A 19105-nucleotide genomic window follows, 5' to 3' on the forward strand; every position below is an offset into this window, starting at 1 on the left:
ACCCACCACAGAACCCCATGTAGAATGTGTCTGTTTCAACATGGATGGTCATGGTTGAGGAGTTTAAACAAGGTCTCAATAAGGTAGACTGGTCCAAACTTTTTGAAGCTCCAAACTTCTTTCAAAAGTACATGGATGTATTTTAAGGCATGTCAGCCATGTTGCTCTTAAGTAGAGGTTTAACAGTGGCATATGTGATATTTCCTCTCGCCAGGTTAGTGGACAAGTCTCTCTCCAGTGTCTGTAGAATTTTTCTCATTGTCAAAAAGGACTTAACATTTTTAGTAAACTGTTTTTTTTTTTTTTTTGCACTTTATCAGTACAGTGTGTTAACCTCACACTTTTTTTTTTTTTTGCTCGATTGACTAGCTGTCCTACTGTGCATCAGCAGCCTCAGTTCTTTTAGGGCTGGCACTTGTGACCAGGAGAGTGTCTGTACCTTAGCAGGTGGGTGAGCACTTTAAAAGTTAAGGTTATTTCTCAAGAAACGTCTACGTTTAATTCTGAAAGCTTACTGGGATAGTTCAGAACATGCACAGACCTAATGGAATGTCAGTGTTCGGCTGATTACATGTTTTCAATAATTAGTAGCCCATTTCCCCCTTCAAAAACATGTCTGCAAATAGTTTTCTAACAACTTAAGTGGGTATACTTTTATTAATGTCTTTAATATAATGCTTTTAATACCTTAGAGGTTAAAAGCCTCCTCAACTGTGTTGTGTTGAAAAAATGTGACAATAAATCTTTAAAAAAGAACAACAACAAAAAGAGCCTAGCTCCAGGTCACACTGGAAGAGGGGCTAATGGGACAGTCTGAGGATATAAAATGAGTCACACTTTATTCTGTTTCCTTAACCTCAACCTTTCCACATCACAGTAGGACTCAGGTGGACAGAACTAACATTTCACGAATGTCAAGAGAACTGCACATGTACACAGACAAAAAGACAAAGTTAGACTGGCCCAGTGTCACCCCATTCTGAGATGAGATCAGGCTGCAAAGGAGCAGACTAAAATCAGACTCTTTGGGACTTTTCTTCTCTCCCATCTTTAATCCTTGGGGCTTACATGTTAAGTTTTACACAGAGTTTTGGCCACATCTTTTCAGACCCTGCTTCCATTGTTAGCTTGCATACACGTGCAGTCATAGGAAAGGTAACATCCTTATCTTAATGTTGAGATGAAAGGGAAAGGTAATTGCAAACAGATGGGTCTCCTAAGTTAGAAGAGCCTCCCATACGCCAATCTGGCCAATCAGGTTTTCAGAGAAAAAAGAACTGAGAGGAGCCAAATCTTAGAGATTTTTGACTTGTAACTGCATGACCCCTGAGCATGTGGGATGCAAGAGACATACACTCCAGTCACATCCATGGTCAGAACATGTCCAGTACATACTAAAAACAGATAGGAAAGAGACCCCGGGCTTTATTAGAAGCTTCCAACACATTTCATGAATGCTCCTGGAGCCCACATCAAACCCCAGATGTCATGGATGAAGACGGTCTGTTCGTATTGCTCATGCGCATGGCAGCTGGCCTAAGTGAATAGTTGCTAAAACATTTTCCCAAAGTATTATTTTCTTCCAAATGCTAGGATTTGCAAACTCCAGAGCTTTGTGTGCCCTCTTGATATAGGGTAAAACCACAATGTAAACACGAAGCAGTCTGTTTTCACTGTAACTGTGTCTTGTTTTTTTGTTTTCCTAAAAATACTTATTTTTAGGCCCTTCCCTGATACACAGGGGTTGACATGTCATAGACTGTCAGCCACAACCGCTGAATGACTAAAACAAGGAACAATGAGATTGTATTATTAGAAATCATTATGGAAATGTGATACAACCATCTCAGAATTTCTCTATTTTGTGGAGCAAAGAACAGGGTAAATGTGTTTAGACTTCCTTCCAAATATCCCTCTGGCACTCTGGTTATTCTTTGCCAGTTTTATGAAGTGAAAACCAGGAACTTTATAACCAGTCTCAAGACACAGAAGGACAAATTTTGAGTAATGACCTCTTATTAGAAGGCCAGTAGCTTTTGTGTGATAAATGCTTGCTTAAGGAATTACCAATCTGACGTATCCCCATTATCATTATGAACTCTAGTAACCAGTCTTTTTGATTCCTCTGTCTTGGTAGTTTGTTTAAAAGAGGCTGTAAGATATTGACACCTATTGACCGAGGGTCTGATAAGATAGCTGGATGTCCAGGAGCTTTGGCAGAAGGCAGGACAGCTGCTCTGAGCTCATGCCTTCTGCTACAACCCACTGCCCTCCTCCAGGACAGCAGAGCCACACATCTGCCCATGTGCTGTGCTGTCCTTTTCTCCTAGCAACCATATTATGCTAAAGTGCAATTGCTGGGTTGCCAGGATATTCTTCTATTCTTCTCCACAGCCAGCCCCCAAACCAGGGAGGATATAAGGCAGAGGAGAAGTAAAAACACAGGTAGTGGGGTCAGAATGGCCAAGTCCCTTTTAATTAAGAGGAAATTAATTCATCAAATCATTTTGTTGCCGACGCTTTCAAACTTTACCCTTTCTTTAAAAACCAGACAGACCAGTGGTTAAAAAAAAAAAAACAAAAAAACAAAAACTACAAAGATTGGAGCTATTAAATGCTGTAAGACAGAATTCACCACTTTATCCATTAGAAGCCAATTTTTCCCAATAGAGAAATAAAGACAAATGTCTTGCCATTGTCAGTCTGACCCAAAAGATTCTGAACTGTAATTACTACCCTGCTCCACACATCTCTAAAGTAGATGCCACATACTACAGAGCCAAAGAAAGCACCAATGATCAAATGCATACTTTTGAAATGGCAAAGGGTACTTAAAAATGTGTAAGTTAAAAAGGCCAGCACCCAGAAGGCAGAGGCAGGTAGAGCTCCGTGAGTTGAGGCCAGCCTGGTCTATAGAGTTCTACGATAACCATGGCTGACACAAAGAAACCCTGTTTCAAAATAAAATAAAATAAAACAAAACAGAAAGTGTTGAGTCATGGTTTCTTACCTCATTTGATATCATAATGGATTCTGTGTTTAAATGTCCCTTGGTTTATAAAGGAGGAGCCTTTCTCAAAATAAAGTTGGCTATATGATGAACACGTCTCAGATCTTTTATCTGTTTTACACTGACACCCAACTCCATGATGCTAGGCTGCCTAGTGCTTCACACAGCTTGCAGATCAAAGCACCCCAGTAACATGCGTACAGAGCCTCTGAGCTGTTGATGTGTTTGTCAGACTCTGAGCCATTCAATAGGTGTCTTTGTCCTGCTTTGCAAAACTGGGGAAAACTGCTGTAACAATGACTAGATGACTCACCAAGGTCATGTAACTAGAAAGTCACAGAGCTAGGGATGAAGCCCAGGATAAATGACACTGAATGCAGAACCTGTTTGCCTAAGGTCAGACATTAACCATCAGATCTGCTATTGGATCATGGCCATAAAGATAATTCAAAGAGCATGGTCTTATTTGGATACATAAGAAGGCCCCGGTATTCATGTCTAAGGGATTCATTGATTTGGTCAATAAATATTTATTGAGTGACTGTTTTGGTACCTGGGATACAGTAGTGAGCAAGAGAAAACAAAAGCACATAGAACTTCTAATCTGAGTGGACACAAAGCACATGGGTGTCTGGGGTGGGGTAGAGACTTTAAATAGAGGAACGTAGCCCTCAAAATGTGATGTTTGAGCAAGAACAAAGGGAGACAAAGTGAGCCACATAGGTATCTACAGAAGAACACCATAGGTGTGGGGAAGAGGATGAGCTGCAGATGTCCTGGCCCTATTGGAGAACAGAGGAGAGATGGTGTAGAGGGGCAGATAAGAGGAGTGTTAAAGATGCTGAGTACTTGTGGCTAAGAGTGAGGGGTTTGAAGATTGACCATTAAGGGCTTCAGAAACCAAGGTTAGGATTAGCATTTACTCAGGGCTGAATGGGAATCCTAAACCAAGCATCCTCATAAAATGTAGCCACCACAGCATCAATAAATCTGTCCTGAAATCCTACCTAGGTCTATGTCACCAGTCCAATTTGGCCTTTTGGACCTGGAAGATAGATGTCGTTTCTTCTGTTTTGTTATTGAGTAATGAAGCAAGATCTGCTTTAGAGAGTGGCTAGAACCTTCTCAGCAAGCTAATAAAAACGTTGAACATGGTAAGGAAAAGTCTACCCCCACCTCAACAAAAAAGACTTAGTCCTCTTTCTCAGTGAGCTTATAACTTATCTATGAAATCATAAACTTCTCTACCGAGTGTCCATTTGTGGAGGAGTATGCACAGGATTATGGTTATACCAAGTTGCATTCAGAGACAGTGTTATTGAACATGGTATATAATGGTCATATGTATCGTGAGGTTGTCCAAATAGGTATATATAGGTAAAGTATTCTTACATAGGGCTGGAGAGATGACTCAACAAATAAAAGCCTCACTCTTATTGGAGGACCTAAGTTTGGTTCCCAGCACCAACAATGATGAATCACAAGCACCCAAAATTCCAGTTACAATATGTGAAATGCTTTTCTGACCTCTGAGTACAGTACGCATGTACACATGCACTACATGCATAAATACAGGGTAAATTTAGGAGGAGATGAGACAGGGATAAATTTGAACAAAATATGTCATGAAATTATGAAAGAGTAAATAAAACATTTTAAAAGTCCATATTATTATTATTATTATTATTATTATTATTATTATTATTATTATTATTAGTTATGACAGGTGTTACGATCATCAAGTTTAAATTCTATCCAAATTACATGTGACATTTTGGAAGGATCAGCCTTTTAAAGTCTCGGCTCTAAGAAAGCTGTCGCGTGCTCTGTTCAGCCTCTAACAACTGTCAGGCAGTGGTGGAGTGCTTGCGGAATCTTCTCCACTCCAATCATTTCCAAACAAACAGAAGACCAACCAGCGCATTAGCTATTGCTACACATTTTCCTGAACTCTGTTCAGATCCGTTCCCTCTATTTCCCTTGACAACAATCAAATCTCTAGCAGCGCCCAGTAACCCATCATGTCTTGCCCTGGTGTTACTTTTCAAAATAAAGCAATCCTGCTTTTCCATATATGACCTTATGAACCAGAAAGGAAGAAAAATAAGTAAAAGTGAGTTCTGATTGCTCTGAATTATTATTATTATTATTATTATTATTATTATTATTATTATTGCATTAATTATTACCATTATCATTATTATTTTAGTAAAACAAGCTTTCCTGGTGGCTGGAAACTTGAGTGCATGTCAGTTACAAAGGATTTTGAAAACTACATGTAACCATTCTCCAAAAAAGAAAACACCATGTTCCTGAAACACCATGTTCCTGATGCATTAAACGGCCTCTTCCTTCATCCCGTCCCACCATGGCTCAGGGCTTTACACAGCCTGCAAGTTCAGACAATATAAAATTGAATCCGTAGCCTCTTGCCTAGAGATGCATTACAAGAGTATAATGCATATATTATATGGTTCCGTTCCTTACTTCTGTTGAATATGCTTTTCATTTTCTGATGCATTACAGAATTTCTGTTTTAGTTAATTATGCTGCAAATTTTCTGGAATGCTCCTCCAAGCCTAGAGCACTTGGAACCAGGTTTGGCAGGCAAGTGCAAGAACAGTTAGGCAATGGAGATAAAACGCGAAGCTCATTCCTGGGGAATTCCTGGAGGGAAGTCAGCTTTCTAGTCTGAGAGTAAATGAATTCACTTCTCCCCCTTGTGCCCAGAATGTCAGATGCTACCAGCCATGATCTTCTTGAATGGGAAGAGGGAGAGAGGGGGGAAGGGGGAAGGAGGAAGGGAGAGGAAGATCTTCTATTGGGTTGTAATAGACGGACACCCAGCTATGTCAATCTTTAGGTCCCTGTCATCAAATCCCAACCCCCTCTAGCCAGTGTTCTTTTCCTTCCCCTTCATTCCATCTCATGCCTTAGCTTGAAATGTCAGTTCAGTATCCCTGTTGCATGAATGACGGCAGATTCTGGTCTCAGAACAGATTCAAAATAGAAGTATGGAAGTTTGATTAGAGCCAAGTATTTTTGTTTTGTCTTTTTTTTTTTTTTTTTTTTGTTTGTTTCTTAGCAAATTGGAATCTCCCAGAACAAGGTCTGACACATAATATGTGTTCAGTGAGAATCTGTTACAAGAGAAAGTCAATAAGGATGAATTGTACACAAAATTCCAGCATGAACCGCTTGTCCTTATGTTTTCTTTCCCAAGTGCCTTCCTCTCCTTCAAGTCTATGTCTCTAAAAGGGAGAAGAAACAGAGCACCAACAATGAACTAAGGCTATGGCAGAAGGTGAATTTAGCTTCTGCTTCATGTTGGAAAGACATGTCCCTGTGTTCCAATGTGGTTTTTTAAAATTTCAATATTTAAAAAAAAAAATCGGATCTTCTTCTTGATATCCTGTCTCCCTACCAACTCCCTGTGTAGGGGAATGAGTATGTAGGGAAAGTTACCTTATTTCAAAATTGACTTCAAAAGTCTTTACCCAGTGCGTGCTTTTTTTTTTTTTTTTTTTTTTTTTTTTTGCCTGCTAACTTCATTTCCATTTTGAAGAGTACATTGTTTCCCTGCGGAAATAGCAGCTTACTTTTTCTTGGATTGTGAAGCTCATTAGCTTGCTGATCTTCTTGTGGAGCAATTTAACAGATCCTAATGAGGACAGTCTTGGCGTTTTATAAAAAGCAAGCAACCTTGGTTTTAATGACTTTACTGATGCAGCTAACATTAGGATCCAGACTTGATCAGCACATAAGCAACACTCTATTCGTAATGTTCTGCCTTTTCCTGATCTGAAGACTGCAAGGGGTGAGACTCAGACGCCTCCAATAAAGCTACCAGTCAAGCGTCCGTTTGTAGTATCTGCCCCATAGCATCTTTCTTCTGGCTATTAGTTAAATTATTAGAGACAGGAAGATGAAGGACAAACGCATCATTTCTGCAGGTTTAGATGGTTTCAAGGTGGCTTCTGAACTTACCATGTTCTGTGATTCTGATGTCGCTTGCCTGTCCTCAGCCTTGGGGACATCCCATTATCTCCACTTTGCAAACTTGCACCATGGAGTCTGGAGCCAAAGCCCCATGTGGTGCCAAGATCATCAGAATTGCTTCTTAGTACTAAGTCTAAGCCAACAGAGCAACACCAACAAGCCCCGTAAGTACCGTATACTCTCTCCTAGCATATGTTTTATTTTTGAGATAAAATATCTCAGTTTCTCAGGAATGGCTAAACCTCAAGTTCCAGGACATCCCTTGATGCTTTTTTGTTTTGTTTTTTCTGATGTTTCACCATTGAAAATTTTGCTTCTCTCGGTCCGGGGCTCTCTAAGCTCTCTGATAAATGTTAGAAAGTTTTCTGCGCTCTGCATTACATCTCCATCCGCTCCTTCTCCACTAGTTGGTCCTCTCTTCTAGTTCCTGCAAGCGCAGTGTTTTCTGCCTCACCTCCTGGTCTCTCTCTGCATTGTCTGCTCCTGATTCCTCTTCCACTTTAATTCTAAGGCATTTCTTTTTCCCACTCAATTGCTGCTTCTGTTTGTCAACAACTTAACTTACCTCTTAGGCAAGTTTTGGAAGATAGTTTTCACAACTTTAATAGAGATCTGGCGGAGACATCTTAGCCAGTAAAATGCTTGTTCTTTAGCCATGAGGATCTAAGTATGTTCAACACGTACACACACACACACACACACACACACACACAGATATACACATGGCATGGTGGTGCCTGTTTGTAACCCTAGTGTTGTAAAGGTATAGATAGGTTCATTATACACATGGCATGGTGGTGCCTGTTTGTAACCCTAGTGTTGTAAAGGTATAGACAGGTTCATTACAGATGCTTCTTGGTCACCCAGCCTAACCTACTTAGTGACCCCCAAAGCCAAGTGAGAGTTGTTATCTCAAGAGAACAAGGTGCTGCCCACCCCTCCTCCTCCTCCATAACACTAGAAGTTGATCTCTGACTTCCATCTAACTCCATGCCCATGCATGTACATAAAAGGGTAACATGATATACTTTTAGGCAGTAAAGTAAGTGGCATGGCTACAAATGAAGGCTCTTATACTCTTTTCACTTAGCTCCTATCCTGTATCAATACTGCCAATTAATATTCACGATTCTCCCATTCCCGTTAATAAACATTCTCTGAGGAGTGTAGACACAGTAACTCTTCCCCGGTGTTCTCGTGAAAGAACTGAAGCATAACTACTACATCATCATCTTCCTCTCAAGGACACATCGGGGACCCTCTGTTCCAGTCCCACCTCTACCTCATCACATCAACACACAGCCGAATTATCTCCTACACGTAAGCCTCCATTCTCCCAGCACACAAAGCACCTATTGTGTGTCTGGTACTAGTTTACATTCTATGGTATAGGCGGAGAGAGATTGAGAACACATAATCAACAGGACAGCAGATGCCCTGAAAACAAACAAACCAGAAATGCTGGTGTTAGGGAAGGAAAACAAACAGGAAAGTGAAAGATCGCCTCAGGCAGAGTCTGAGTTCAGATAGAAAGGTTGCAAGATTCTGATTTCTCTTCCTTTCCCCAGAGGAAGCCCTGGAATTACCCCAATGCTCATTTATCTCCCTTTATCACCACGGAGTGTCTGGAAGCCTAACTAGTCCTTGCCCAGGGGAGTCGCTACTGTGATCCTGGAATCTAAGAAGGACTTCATCCTCCTCACGACATCCAAAAGCTTCAAGGAGAAGCGGCAGTTCTAGCAAAGGTGGAATTTCAGGCACTTTATTTCCCAGATCACTGTCCATGTCTAAAAACGTATGATATACACTCTTACAGATCTGAATGCCAGGAAAGAAGGCTTTCATTTGTAAACTAACTTCTTTCCTTGACCAGTCAGCTATACACAATGTAACTAGTTACCCAGAAGCCTTAGTTAACACCCAGGGCTCTTCTTATAACCAGTCTTATCTAAGTTTTGTGGTCTCTTCCCCGACTGCCCTGATAATCTTTCTGCATCCTTCATTATCTTGGCTCTGCTTCATTTTTATTGCTCCGAAATGAAAAAAGTTTCAATTTAAGCTGCTTGAGTATTTCCAAAACGATAGTGTATAAATCTTTCAAGACACTGGATTTCAACATCAGAGCAAGTAGCACCCTCATAGCAAAAAGCTGACAGTTCACCTTGGTTTTGATGCTATTGAAAATTATTCTGCATAAGTTACCTGCTCTTCCTGGCAAAACTGTCTCGCTTTTAAACTCTTTTCACAATATTTACAGAGATATTTATTTGGATGTCTCTATATATGTATGCATATTTGGTTAAAATCCTCTCTTCTTCCTTGGGCCGAGCACATGCCAGCATCTTTATCCATCCTTTCTTTGCTCCTTATCATGCACAAATGTATGTATATAAAACATTTGTGTATGGATGCATCCTCTTGTGGTCCCCCCCTTTTTCCACACCTCCATTCAACTCAGATAAGACTCAGGTTTCCATTGTAAGCTTTCTCTCTCTGAATATGTAAGGGATTTAAAATTTTCTTATCTTTAGCTCTAGTCTTTGTGTTAGAAAGATCCAATTCTTCATTGCTGGGAGTCCTTTGAACCCCAGAAGTAGAGAAGTCACTGGTGTGGTTCCTGTTAGGTTTCACACCCAGGACAAATGGCCTATTTAACATATCAAAGTGAACCTAGTCACCAGGTTCTCCTTGGGTCCCTCGGTGCCTGATATGGAGTCCTCCTGGTTGACATGCCCCACTTCCTACTGCCCCTTGAGGCTGGGCTGCTCATCCTTACATAATCTAACCATTTTGGTTACATGCTGGTTTTGGTACCCTTGGGACTCCAACTGCTCACAGGGTTCTCCTCTCTCACCTCTCCCTTCCCCTTCTCTACATGGCCCAAATCAGTCTGGTTATGTCTTCTCTAGACTGTCCCAGAGGTCCGTCTCTGCCTCTGCTCTCCCACGTACCTACAATAAATCCTCTCTTCCACTGTCCCTAGTGGCAATCCGGCTGACTTTCCTTTTTATTTTTTTCTCACTCCGTTCCCACTCCGTACATCTCCTCCACTACATCTCTGCAAGTGTGGGCCTCCAGATCTCAAGCATGGGCAGCTCATGCACTCACCACATTCCCTTTCGAGGCAGCTCACCTCACTAGCAGGCTGTGCTCATGGCAAAGGTACTCCCGGTAGGACAGCTAAATCTCTAAATGCTGTGTGCCCTCTGGCCTCACTGTTAATCCCAAGAGTCATGATTAAAAATGAAGACAGCCCAGTGGCAACTGTATTCTAGGCCACTGCATATATTACCTCTGATCCAATCTATCCTGAAATTTTATTGCTTCCGTTATACATCGAGGTGATTTTGATAGAGTCTAATGATTTCCCATGGCTTTCCTCCAGGCGGCGAAACACATCCATCTGCCAGGGGAACCACTCTATGCCAGTCTCAGAAAGCACAAGTTCCTCCAATCCCATCCCATACAAATTATTTCCTTCCGACCTGGTGTCAAGGTCATGCTCAGTACTCCTGAGGTTACAGTGTGCTAATCACCTGGAAGAATTCTGATAGACATTATTCTTCGTGCTTCATCCCTTTGTCCTTGCAAGAACAGATGATATCTTTTTTTCCCCAGATAGCTTAGATCCTCCACATTAGCTTTAAGGCTCCCGTTACATCCTCTGTGCCTCTGTTGAGGAGAACTCCATGGCTCCAAATGTCTTCTCACTGTGCCTGCTCTCTGGGGATCAGGCCTTGCTGACTCCCACCTGCAGGAAGTTATGGCCCTTCTCCTGCCCAGCACACAGACCTGCCTGCTGGCGTGCGTCCCAAATCCTCCCTGCAACCCAAGATCCCACCTTCAACAAACAGGACTTGTTTACCAAGGAAACAAAACTTCCTACCCAGGAAGGGCCACAGGCAGTGTAGGGCCACTTCCTCCACCATCCTGAAATTCCCTGTGTGTCGTAGGCTTTTGAATATTGATTCACAAAATATTTCTAAGTTTTTCTAGTCTCTCCCTTCCTCCCCCCTTTCCCGCCCTCCTCTCTCTTTGAAAAGTCTCATCTGAAACCTGAATAGCAAAGACGAGCTTTTGCTCAGGACTGAAATCTCACCTGCCTTGAACATGCTCTAAGCAAACAGTATTTTAAGCTTATATGGTGTGTTGTGCTGTCAGCCCCATTATCAGAATTATTGCATAGGACTCTTAGAGCGTGATATTGTTACATTTGGAGTAATTTTGATATTGAGACTCTTAAAAAAAAAAGTCAGACTCTCCATGGAAATCCCTCCACCCTTAGATTCTGGTTTAATTCTCTCACACGATCTCAGTTCTTGAATTTACATGGAATCTCATTTCTCTCTTAGGCTATTTTACAACAATAAAAGACACATATGTGTCTTTTCAACTCCTCGGGCTCCTCGAGACTCATCTATGTATTATTTAATTTTCATATTCCCAGATGTAGACCAGGGATCCAATTACACAGCACATTAATTAAGAATGAGGAGGAAGGACACAGCAGAGGTGAAACTGGTAAAGAGACAAGTGAAGGAAGGTGGGTTGCAAACCCTGGGAAACTCAGGCTAGACTTCTCTCTCTTTCCATGGCGTCTGCTTTTAAGATTGTATCCTGAGAGTTCAACTCTCAGGCATATGACCTCTCTTTTCCCCCCTGAAATCTAAGCAAACTGGAATTCTTTTGGGGCTAAGTGGTCAGAGGCTAGTACACCAAGTACCAAAGTTGACTCTAGCTACAATCAGCAGCTTCCTTGAGTGACCCCTTTCTGAAATCCTATCACGCCGTAACTACACATTCTTTTTAAAATAATCCTAGGGGTAATGAGTGCAGAGGCTTCTCCATGCACACTTGTCACAGTCCTAGAGTTTCAATAAAGACTCCGGACACTAATTCACTGACTGGTCCTGTTATTCAATAAAGAAAGAGCTTAGCTTGCACATTAATTTATCGCTATTATCTAAATATACAGACGGGCAAGTCTGCATCATAAAACCAGGACTGATCTTACACATGTCAGATACACAAACAGTTGCATGTGAGAAAAAAAAAAAACACACTTGGCAAAGGTATTTTAATAAATGTGACAGAACTTTGGATATCACTTATAAAAATCCCGTCAACTGTTTCCAGTAACCTGATGGGCAAGTAACCATCCAGTAACTGTTCAGGGCAAGAAGTGCTTCATGATTTTGTTTTTCCCCTTCCTGGAACTGACATTTATTTAATGGGATTCTACCTCATGACAATCTTTATTTTGCCTCACTCAGATGTTTAGTCAACGAAAATTACTGAATTAATGGAGGAAAATTACCTTCTTAAGACTGAGTTGCATGATTTCTCAAAACCGGCAGCGGTTACATAACGTATCAGTTATATAATAACGTAGGGAACAGTGTTTTAAAATACAGTGAGCTTTAGCCCAGAGTCCTGTTTTCTGAGTGTAGCCTTGCTTCTTTCTACTTGAGTCTTTGTTACCTCCTCCGCACCATCTATATATTTCCCAGGGACACACCTTTTTGTTCCCCAAACTCTGAGCTATGATCACACAAGCGTCACAGTGGTTGTCTTTTCATCCATGAATAAAGATACACGTACATTCACGTACTGACACATGAATCATCTACTCCAGGTATTACACTTCGGAGTTAATTCCAATCTATAAAGGATTTCCCATCTCATGGCTTTCTGTATTACATACTTATGTAAGTATACTTTTCAATTAAGTCACTCATTTTTTTTATGAATATAGGCAAACCATTGGACACTGGCTTTACTGAGGATAATTTCGTCTAAACAACTTCTTTATCAGTAAAAATTGGGGCCACTTGAGTGCCATAGAGGGAATAAAATCGCCAACACTAGTTACTTATAACTTCACACAGATGGGACAAATGGGCAGTTTATAGTCGGACACTGGATAACAAAATGGCGTTTTGTGTTCAATTTTAGTTTTTGTTCTTTTCTTTTGCCCCGATAGACTGGAAACATTTGCATTTAGATAGGCTGAAGCATTGATACATTTAAATTCTGATAAAACCTTATCTTACAGTCCCCCAAATAACACAAATTAGGGTCTGTAAGATGGCAGAGTGGGTGACCAAATAAGTACGTACCTCATAAACCTGATAATCTGGGTTCAAGCTCTGAAGTCCATGACAAAGGGGAGACTTCACTCCAGAAAGTGGTCCCCCCACTTTCACATACACAATAGCAACCATAAATAAATACTCAAACGATATACAATAACAGTAAACGTCAATATTTTCCTGATAGGTTAGAAAAATTTAACAAGGATTTATGTTCCTTCTTCTGCAGTTTCTATATTTAGAGATCCTCTACATAAGAGGTAAGAGGCAGAGGAGATGGTTCGCTGGGTACAATGCTTGCTGTACACATTTGAGGATCTGAGTTCTGATCCCCAGTACCATATAAAAGGGACAAATCTGGGGTTAGCAATGCATCCCCATAACCCCAGTGCTGGGAAGGCAGAAACAAGCAGGTCCTGGGGTTCCCTGGCCACCCAGTCTCCTTAGAACTATGAGGTCCAGCTTGGGGAAAAGGTACTGGAGAACATGGTAAGGACATTGATTGAGGAGGAAATCCTCTGGCTTTCACATGCACACGCCAATGGTGAACATACTGTTGACATATGTATACACGCATACACACCTCACACATATAAGCAACTCACACTCAAGACATAACAACACACACCACTCGCCCAATGCACTCGTACACACGAACAACTCACACACAGAATCCATACAACACACACACACCTCCATGTCATATACAATGCACACAACACATCCACAAGCACACCCTTCCCACACACAGATGTACTCTGCTTGGTACTGTGACCAACAATACTGTCAAGGGTCAGAGGAGGCAAATGGCAAACTTCACGAAACAGTGGGTAGGAAAGCGCGAATGTTACATCTCTCAATCGTCTTCAGCCCCGTAACTTCCGGTCTTAAGCACCGATTCACAGAGGGTCCCTGCAATAAACTGTGCCAGTTTATAAGCGATACAAGTTACTATGTACTGATTCGTGCCTTAGGGCCTTTATGAGGACTACCAGGTTTTTCCTTTGCATTTGCCCTACCAATCTTGGCTAGACACAACTCAGACGTTACAGGTAAAATGGAGAGGTACAGTCACGCCGAGCAGTGATTTCAGAAAGAAATAGGTCCAAACTTCAAATCAGAGTGTTCCTTTCTCTGGCTGAGTATCATGGCAAATACCTGTAATTCTACCCTGCAGGCACATGGGGGAGGGATCATCAATAGGTCAAGGTTATCCTGTTACTTAGTATGTTCAAGGTCAGCCTGCGCTAAGTGAGACACTGACACACACACACACACACACACACACACACACACACACACACACACACACACAAGCTGACTAATTTCAAAGGGAAGCATCCTGATTTTCGGGCCTCGGCTCCATTTTTATTTTTAAAGGCAGTTGATTATTAAAGATGGAACTGGAGTAGCATCAAGAGAATGAAGACCATCCCACTGCATAGAAGACACAGACCCTGCATAGTACATGGGCCACAGGCTCCTGGTATACTAGGGTACTAGCCCTTGAGGACATCACCCATGGACAGTCACTTTTAAGTAGAAGAGGAGCATAGGACAAGACTCAGCAGGAACTGATTGTCCCTGTTTGTAAGCTCACTAGAGGCTTACGCCTGATACCTTTCACTGCTCAGTCCTAGTGGTGGTTATCGCTCAGTGACTGGCCAGGCACCAGGAAAGCCACTTCCTGCCTTTCCTCTTATCTTTGAGTCTGTTTTTAGCAGCCCCCTTGCCCTTTATAGGTAGTGGCTTCTAAATTTTGACAGCAACTAATTTAAGTCACCCCTCCCCCAAAGCCCAAGGAAATCCATCCCCTATTATTCCCACGTGATTTTGAGGGATCACTTGGAAACTTAAAATATGAGTCCCAGATTTAAAGAAATCTGTGAATTTCCTAGGCAAAGGGGGTCATATTTAGTTCATCTTTGCATCTAAAACTCATACCATGGAGCCTAACAGAGCACTCATTGAAATCTCACTATGGTTAGGGGAACTAGTCAGAGAAATTAAAAATGAGACATTGACAAGGAGACAAGCTTCAGAATGGATAGGGATCTGCTGGTTAAGGTAAGAACTTCTAAGATAGTAAGATTTTTTTTTTATATACGTGTAACATGTCTGCAGTGTCCTGTGTATTTTACTTATTTAACTGTCGTGCAATATGTAATGTTTGCAGACTGACTGACAATCTATCAGGGATTTGACATCCTCTAGTTTGCCCTCTCAGCATTTTTGAAAATGGCTACTTCCAGTGTTGTTGATGGTGGTGACAAGAGGGCTCAAAGAGCTTAAGGTCAAACTCCCAGTTATCTGCAACGAAATCCTGGGGTCTGCACACAAGTTACGTTCTCTGCTTTTCAGATCCCTGTCGGGGACAGTTTCCCATGTGCTGGCTACACCTGTTATTTAAATGAAATGTGAAAGGCCAGACATTAGTTTTGGCTAACCTAATTAAAATATAAGCTGGTTGCTATGGCCTGCAGTAGATGGCCAACACAGAAACATAGAATGGGCTCAATGATGTATACATACACACACACACACATACATATATGTATGTATATATACATGTGTGTACATATATATGTACATATGTGTATGTATACATACACATATATATGTATGTACATATACATATGTGTGTACATATATATGTACATGTGTGTATATGTATACATACATACATGCACATATATATATATACACACACATATATCAATCTTACTGGTTTTTTACATATATATTATAGTGTCTGGTTTCTTGTTTTCATGACATGTGTGTGTGTTTCATGCCCTTTTAAAAAATTCTATTTCTTATTTCTTTGCATGTTGGTTCTCTCTAAAGCGATAGGGAGATGGGGATATATTGTACAAAAGTATTTTCAATTAAAAAAAGGAAAAAAGGCGAGTTGGGGGAAATGGAGGTAAGAAGTAGATATATATTGGACTAAATGTGATTCAATAATTAAATAGGGAGGGTCTCACCATGTACCTCTGGTGGCCTAGTACTCACTATGTAGACCAGGCTGGCCTTAACCTCACAGAGGTTCCTTTCTTTTTGTTTCTCGATGCTGGGATTAAAGGCATGTGCACCATCATGCCTAGCAAGACTTTTTATCATATATCAAAAAACTAGCCCATTCTTTTGTCAAGACAGAATGATCTGATAAAGTGTGGTTCAGGCGAAGATTCAGTGGCTAAGAAGACCAGAGCCAAGTGCAGACAAAGAATAAACACGTACCCTGCCCCTTCACTGATGCCATAATGTCCCCCTGGGTGGTGCTGTTTTATGATGATGCCACAGCTCTTGACTTACAACCTGTGTATTTCAATGGCCAATCAAAAGCACTATTAAAAAAAAAGCTTTGGTCTAATAGAAGGAAGTAAATATTTGCTTTGTTAACCACACTCATTGTCTATAATAAAATTATATTTATTGATAAAGGGATTTAAAAGAAAATGTCACATGCAAATTTTAGAGAAAGTCAAGGAAATTTTGGATGTCAATACTTTTGGTAGAATTTCTATTTCAAGTTACTTGTGTCTTTTTTTGGTTTAAATTCTTTTTTTTTCTTACAACTTTAGATACTTGTATAATTTTTATGAAAACTCTGCACATCTACATAAGTAACAATACAGATCTAGTTCTATTGGAAACAGAATCTTATATCCTATTACTTTGCGAATGAAGACTTCCCACCCATCATTAGAAAGTCCAGGCTCACTCCTGAATTGCTGTGGTTTGACAACATTGGGTAAGCAGAAATACGTTATAATTATAAAATTCTACATTTGGTAGTTTATTTAGTATCTAGAGAACGCCATAGATTGTCCAAGGTCTGCAATAAACTTTGAGAACTAAAATCATGAAAAGTCATAAAACTTTAAAAGGCAACACTTCCAGCTCAGATGGCCATGACTTTGTTCAGGTGAGGTGCCTCAGCTGTTCAAGTTTGGAGACCATGTTAGGATGGATGTCGAAATTGACTTCAAAGTTAACCTTTGACCTCTATACACATATTGTGGTATGTTCTCTAAATATCTCCCCTCTCTCACATACATATTAATACAAGCATTCGGGCTGGAGAGATGGCTCAGCAGTAAGAACACTGACTGTTCTTTCAGAGATCTTGAGTTCAATTCCCAGCAACCACATGGTGGCTCACAACCATCTGTACTGAGATCTGACACCCTCTTCTGCTGTGCATGAAGACACCTACAGTGTACTCAAATGAAACTTTAAAAAATATATGAACATTCATAGATTAAAAAAAATAAAAACAAGCCTACCATTGATTCCTGAGACACACTATGGTGGTTTGAATGAGACCTATTCCCTACTGATTGTGTATTGGAGCACTTGGTCTCTAGATGAACACTTGGTCTCTAGCTGGGAGTCTGTCAGACCTCTAGGAGGGCTTTGTAGGAAGACGTATTTCCCTGGAGAGAACCTTGACACTTTGTAATTCACTTCACCTCTGGAATCTACTCACTCATTCCACCATGCAGTTGCAACAATGTTTTAGTGGCTTTGCTCCTGAAGTTGCACATCTACCCTTCTGGAACTACAAGCCAAAGGAACACTCTTACTTAGATTGCTTTTGGTCAAGGTGTTAGCTTACATTAAAAAAAAAAATCCAAAAAACCCCACACCTAATAGACACTCTCTGGATATAAGAAAAAAAAATCATTTAGATAATAGGTCAGACATTTGCCTCTTGAGATATTGAAATTTTATATGTAGCCAAAATTTGGGACTAGGATGCAACACTAAGCTGACTTGATTGTATTTTGATGAAAATTTGACTTAGTCTCCTCCGAGGATCACTATTGTCTCTATCTTCTTTTTAATTCCAGTAAAACTGGAATGTTCTCTCAATGACATCATCGATTGGTAGACCAAGCTGCTAAAGCCAGGGAACTCTTTCGAACCATTCAGAATGAAGTGGACGCTAGACAACCGCTTAGTGAACGGGGCTTCTAAAGACAACCACGTAGGCTGAAAGCAAGGCCAGACACCAGGACTTGAGCTCTGAGGGCCAGGCTTTCCAGATGACCAGGCTAGGCTCCTTCAGATTTAACCATGATAATTTCTCTAATCTTTGTCACTCATAGTCTTTGCCACTGAGCTTTTCCTTTCCTTGTTTGGGTTTCCTTTTTTTTTTTTTTTTTTTTTTTTTGTAAAAAAAAGAGCAATATTATCACTCAAGGGGCAAAAATGCATTTGAATAAAATTACATACACCTGGGGGTTAATGATAGAAACAAGTCACAGTTGCAAAAGATGGTTACAAGCATGTCATAAAGTAATTATCTTCCTTAGTAAAATGAGTAAAATTAAAAAAAATATTAAATTCACCTACCATCTTAGCAATAATTTTTTGGAGAAGAACCCCATATCTTGATGAGAATTATGTAGTGTGTATAGTAAACCTAAGGGAAAAAGGCATACATAAAAATAAGAACAAAGGCATGCATTTGTTCAAATAGGAAAACATTAGAAAGAACATAAAAGTTCACAAATGAAACAATGGCTAATAAATTAAGTCATGTATACAATGAGTTACAATGCAGTCACTAGAACACACTGAAATATAGACGTGGTAACAAAGTAACAGGAGCTTTGTAACGAGCAAAAATGACACTGTTCAATACACATTAATTATTCGGATGATGCTATCCCTATGCATATTATGAATTGGCAGTAAAAATTATCTTCTCTACAGTGTATTCCATCTGTACTTAAAGCTAGCCCAGGATCTTTGCACTGAGGGAAACTGAGGCAGGGCAGATTAATAGCGAGGTCACTAAAAGGCAGAATTAGTACATCAACCAAATTGCAAATCGGTCTTGACAAAAACATTTGTGTTTATTGTATTCTACATGTGTCCTCATTTCATATAAGATACTGTGCTCTGGGGGGGTGTGTAAAATAAATATGAAATCATCACCCAGAAGCAAGCCAACACTCTAAGTATCATATATTAGGAGAATGCATTCGGGGCT

The 19105-nt window shown here is 40.5% G+C and overlaps 1 protein-coding gene across 1 annotated transcript in view; it reads right to left on the reverse strand.

The window, feature by feature from the left end:
• Positions 1-18512, reverse strand: part of RGS17 (regulator of G protein signaling 17) — a gene marked incomplete at its 3' end in the record, with an annotated part of 83244 nt that extends 64732 nt beyond the window's left edge. Inside the window, exon 1 of the mRNA XM_080941660.1 lies at positions 18463-18512. Coding sequence (XP_080797786.1) covers positions 18463-18497 — 35 coding nt within the window. The 5' untranslated portion in view covers positions 18498-18512. The remainder of the gene's footprint in view (positions 1-18462) is intronic.
• Between the last annotated feature and the right edge of the window lie 593 nt (positions 18513-19105).

This window comes from Micromys minutus (genome assembly GCF_963924665.1).
Source record: "Micromys minutus genome assembly, chromosome: 30".
NCBI classification, from domain to species: Eukaryota; Metazoa; Chordata; class Mammalia; order Rodentia; family Muridae; genus Micromys; species Micromys minutus.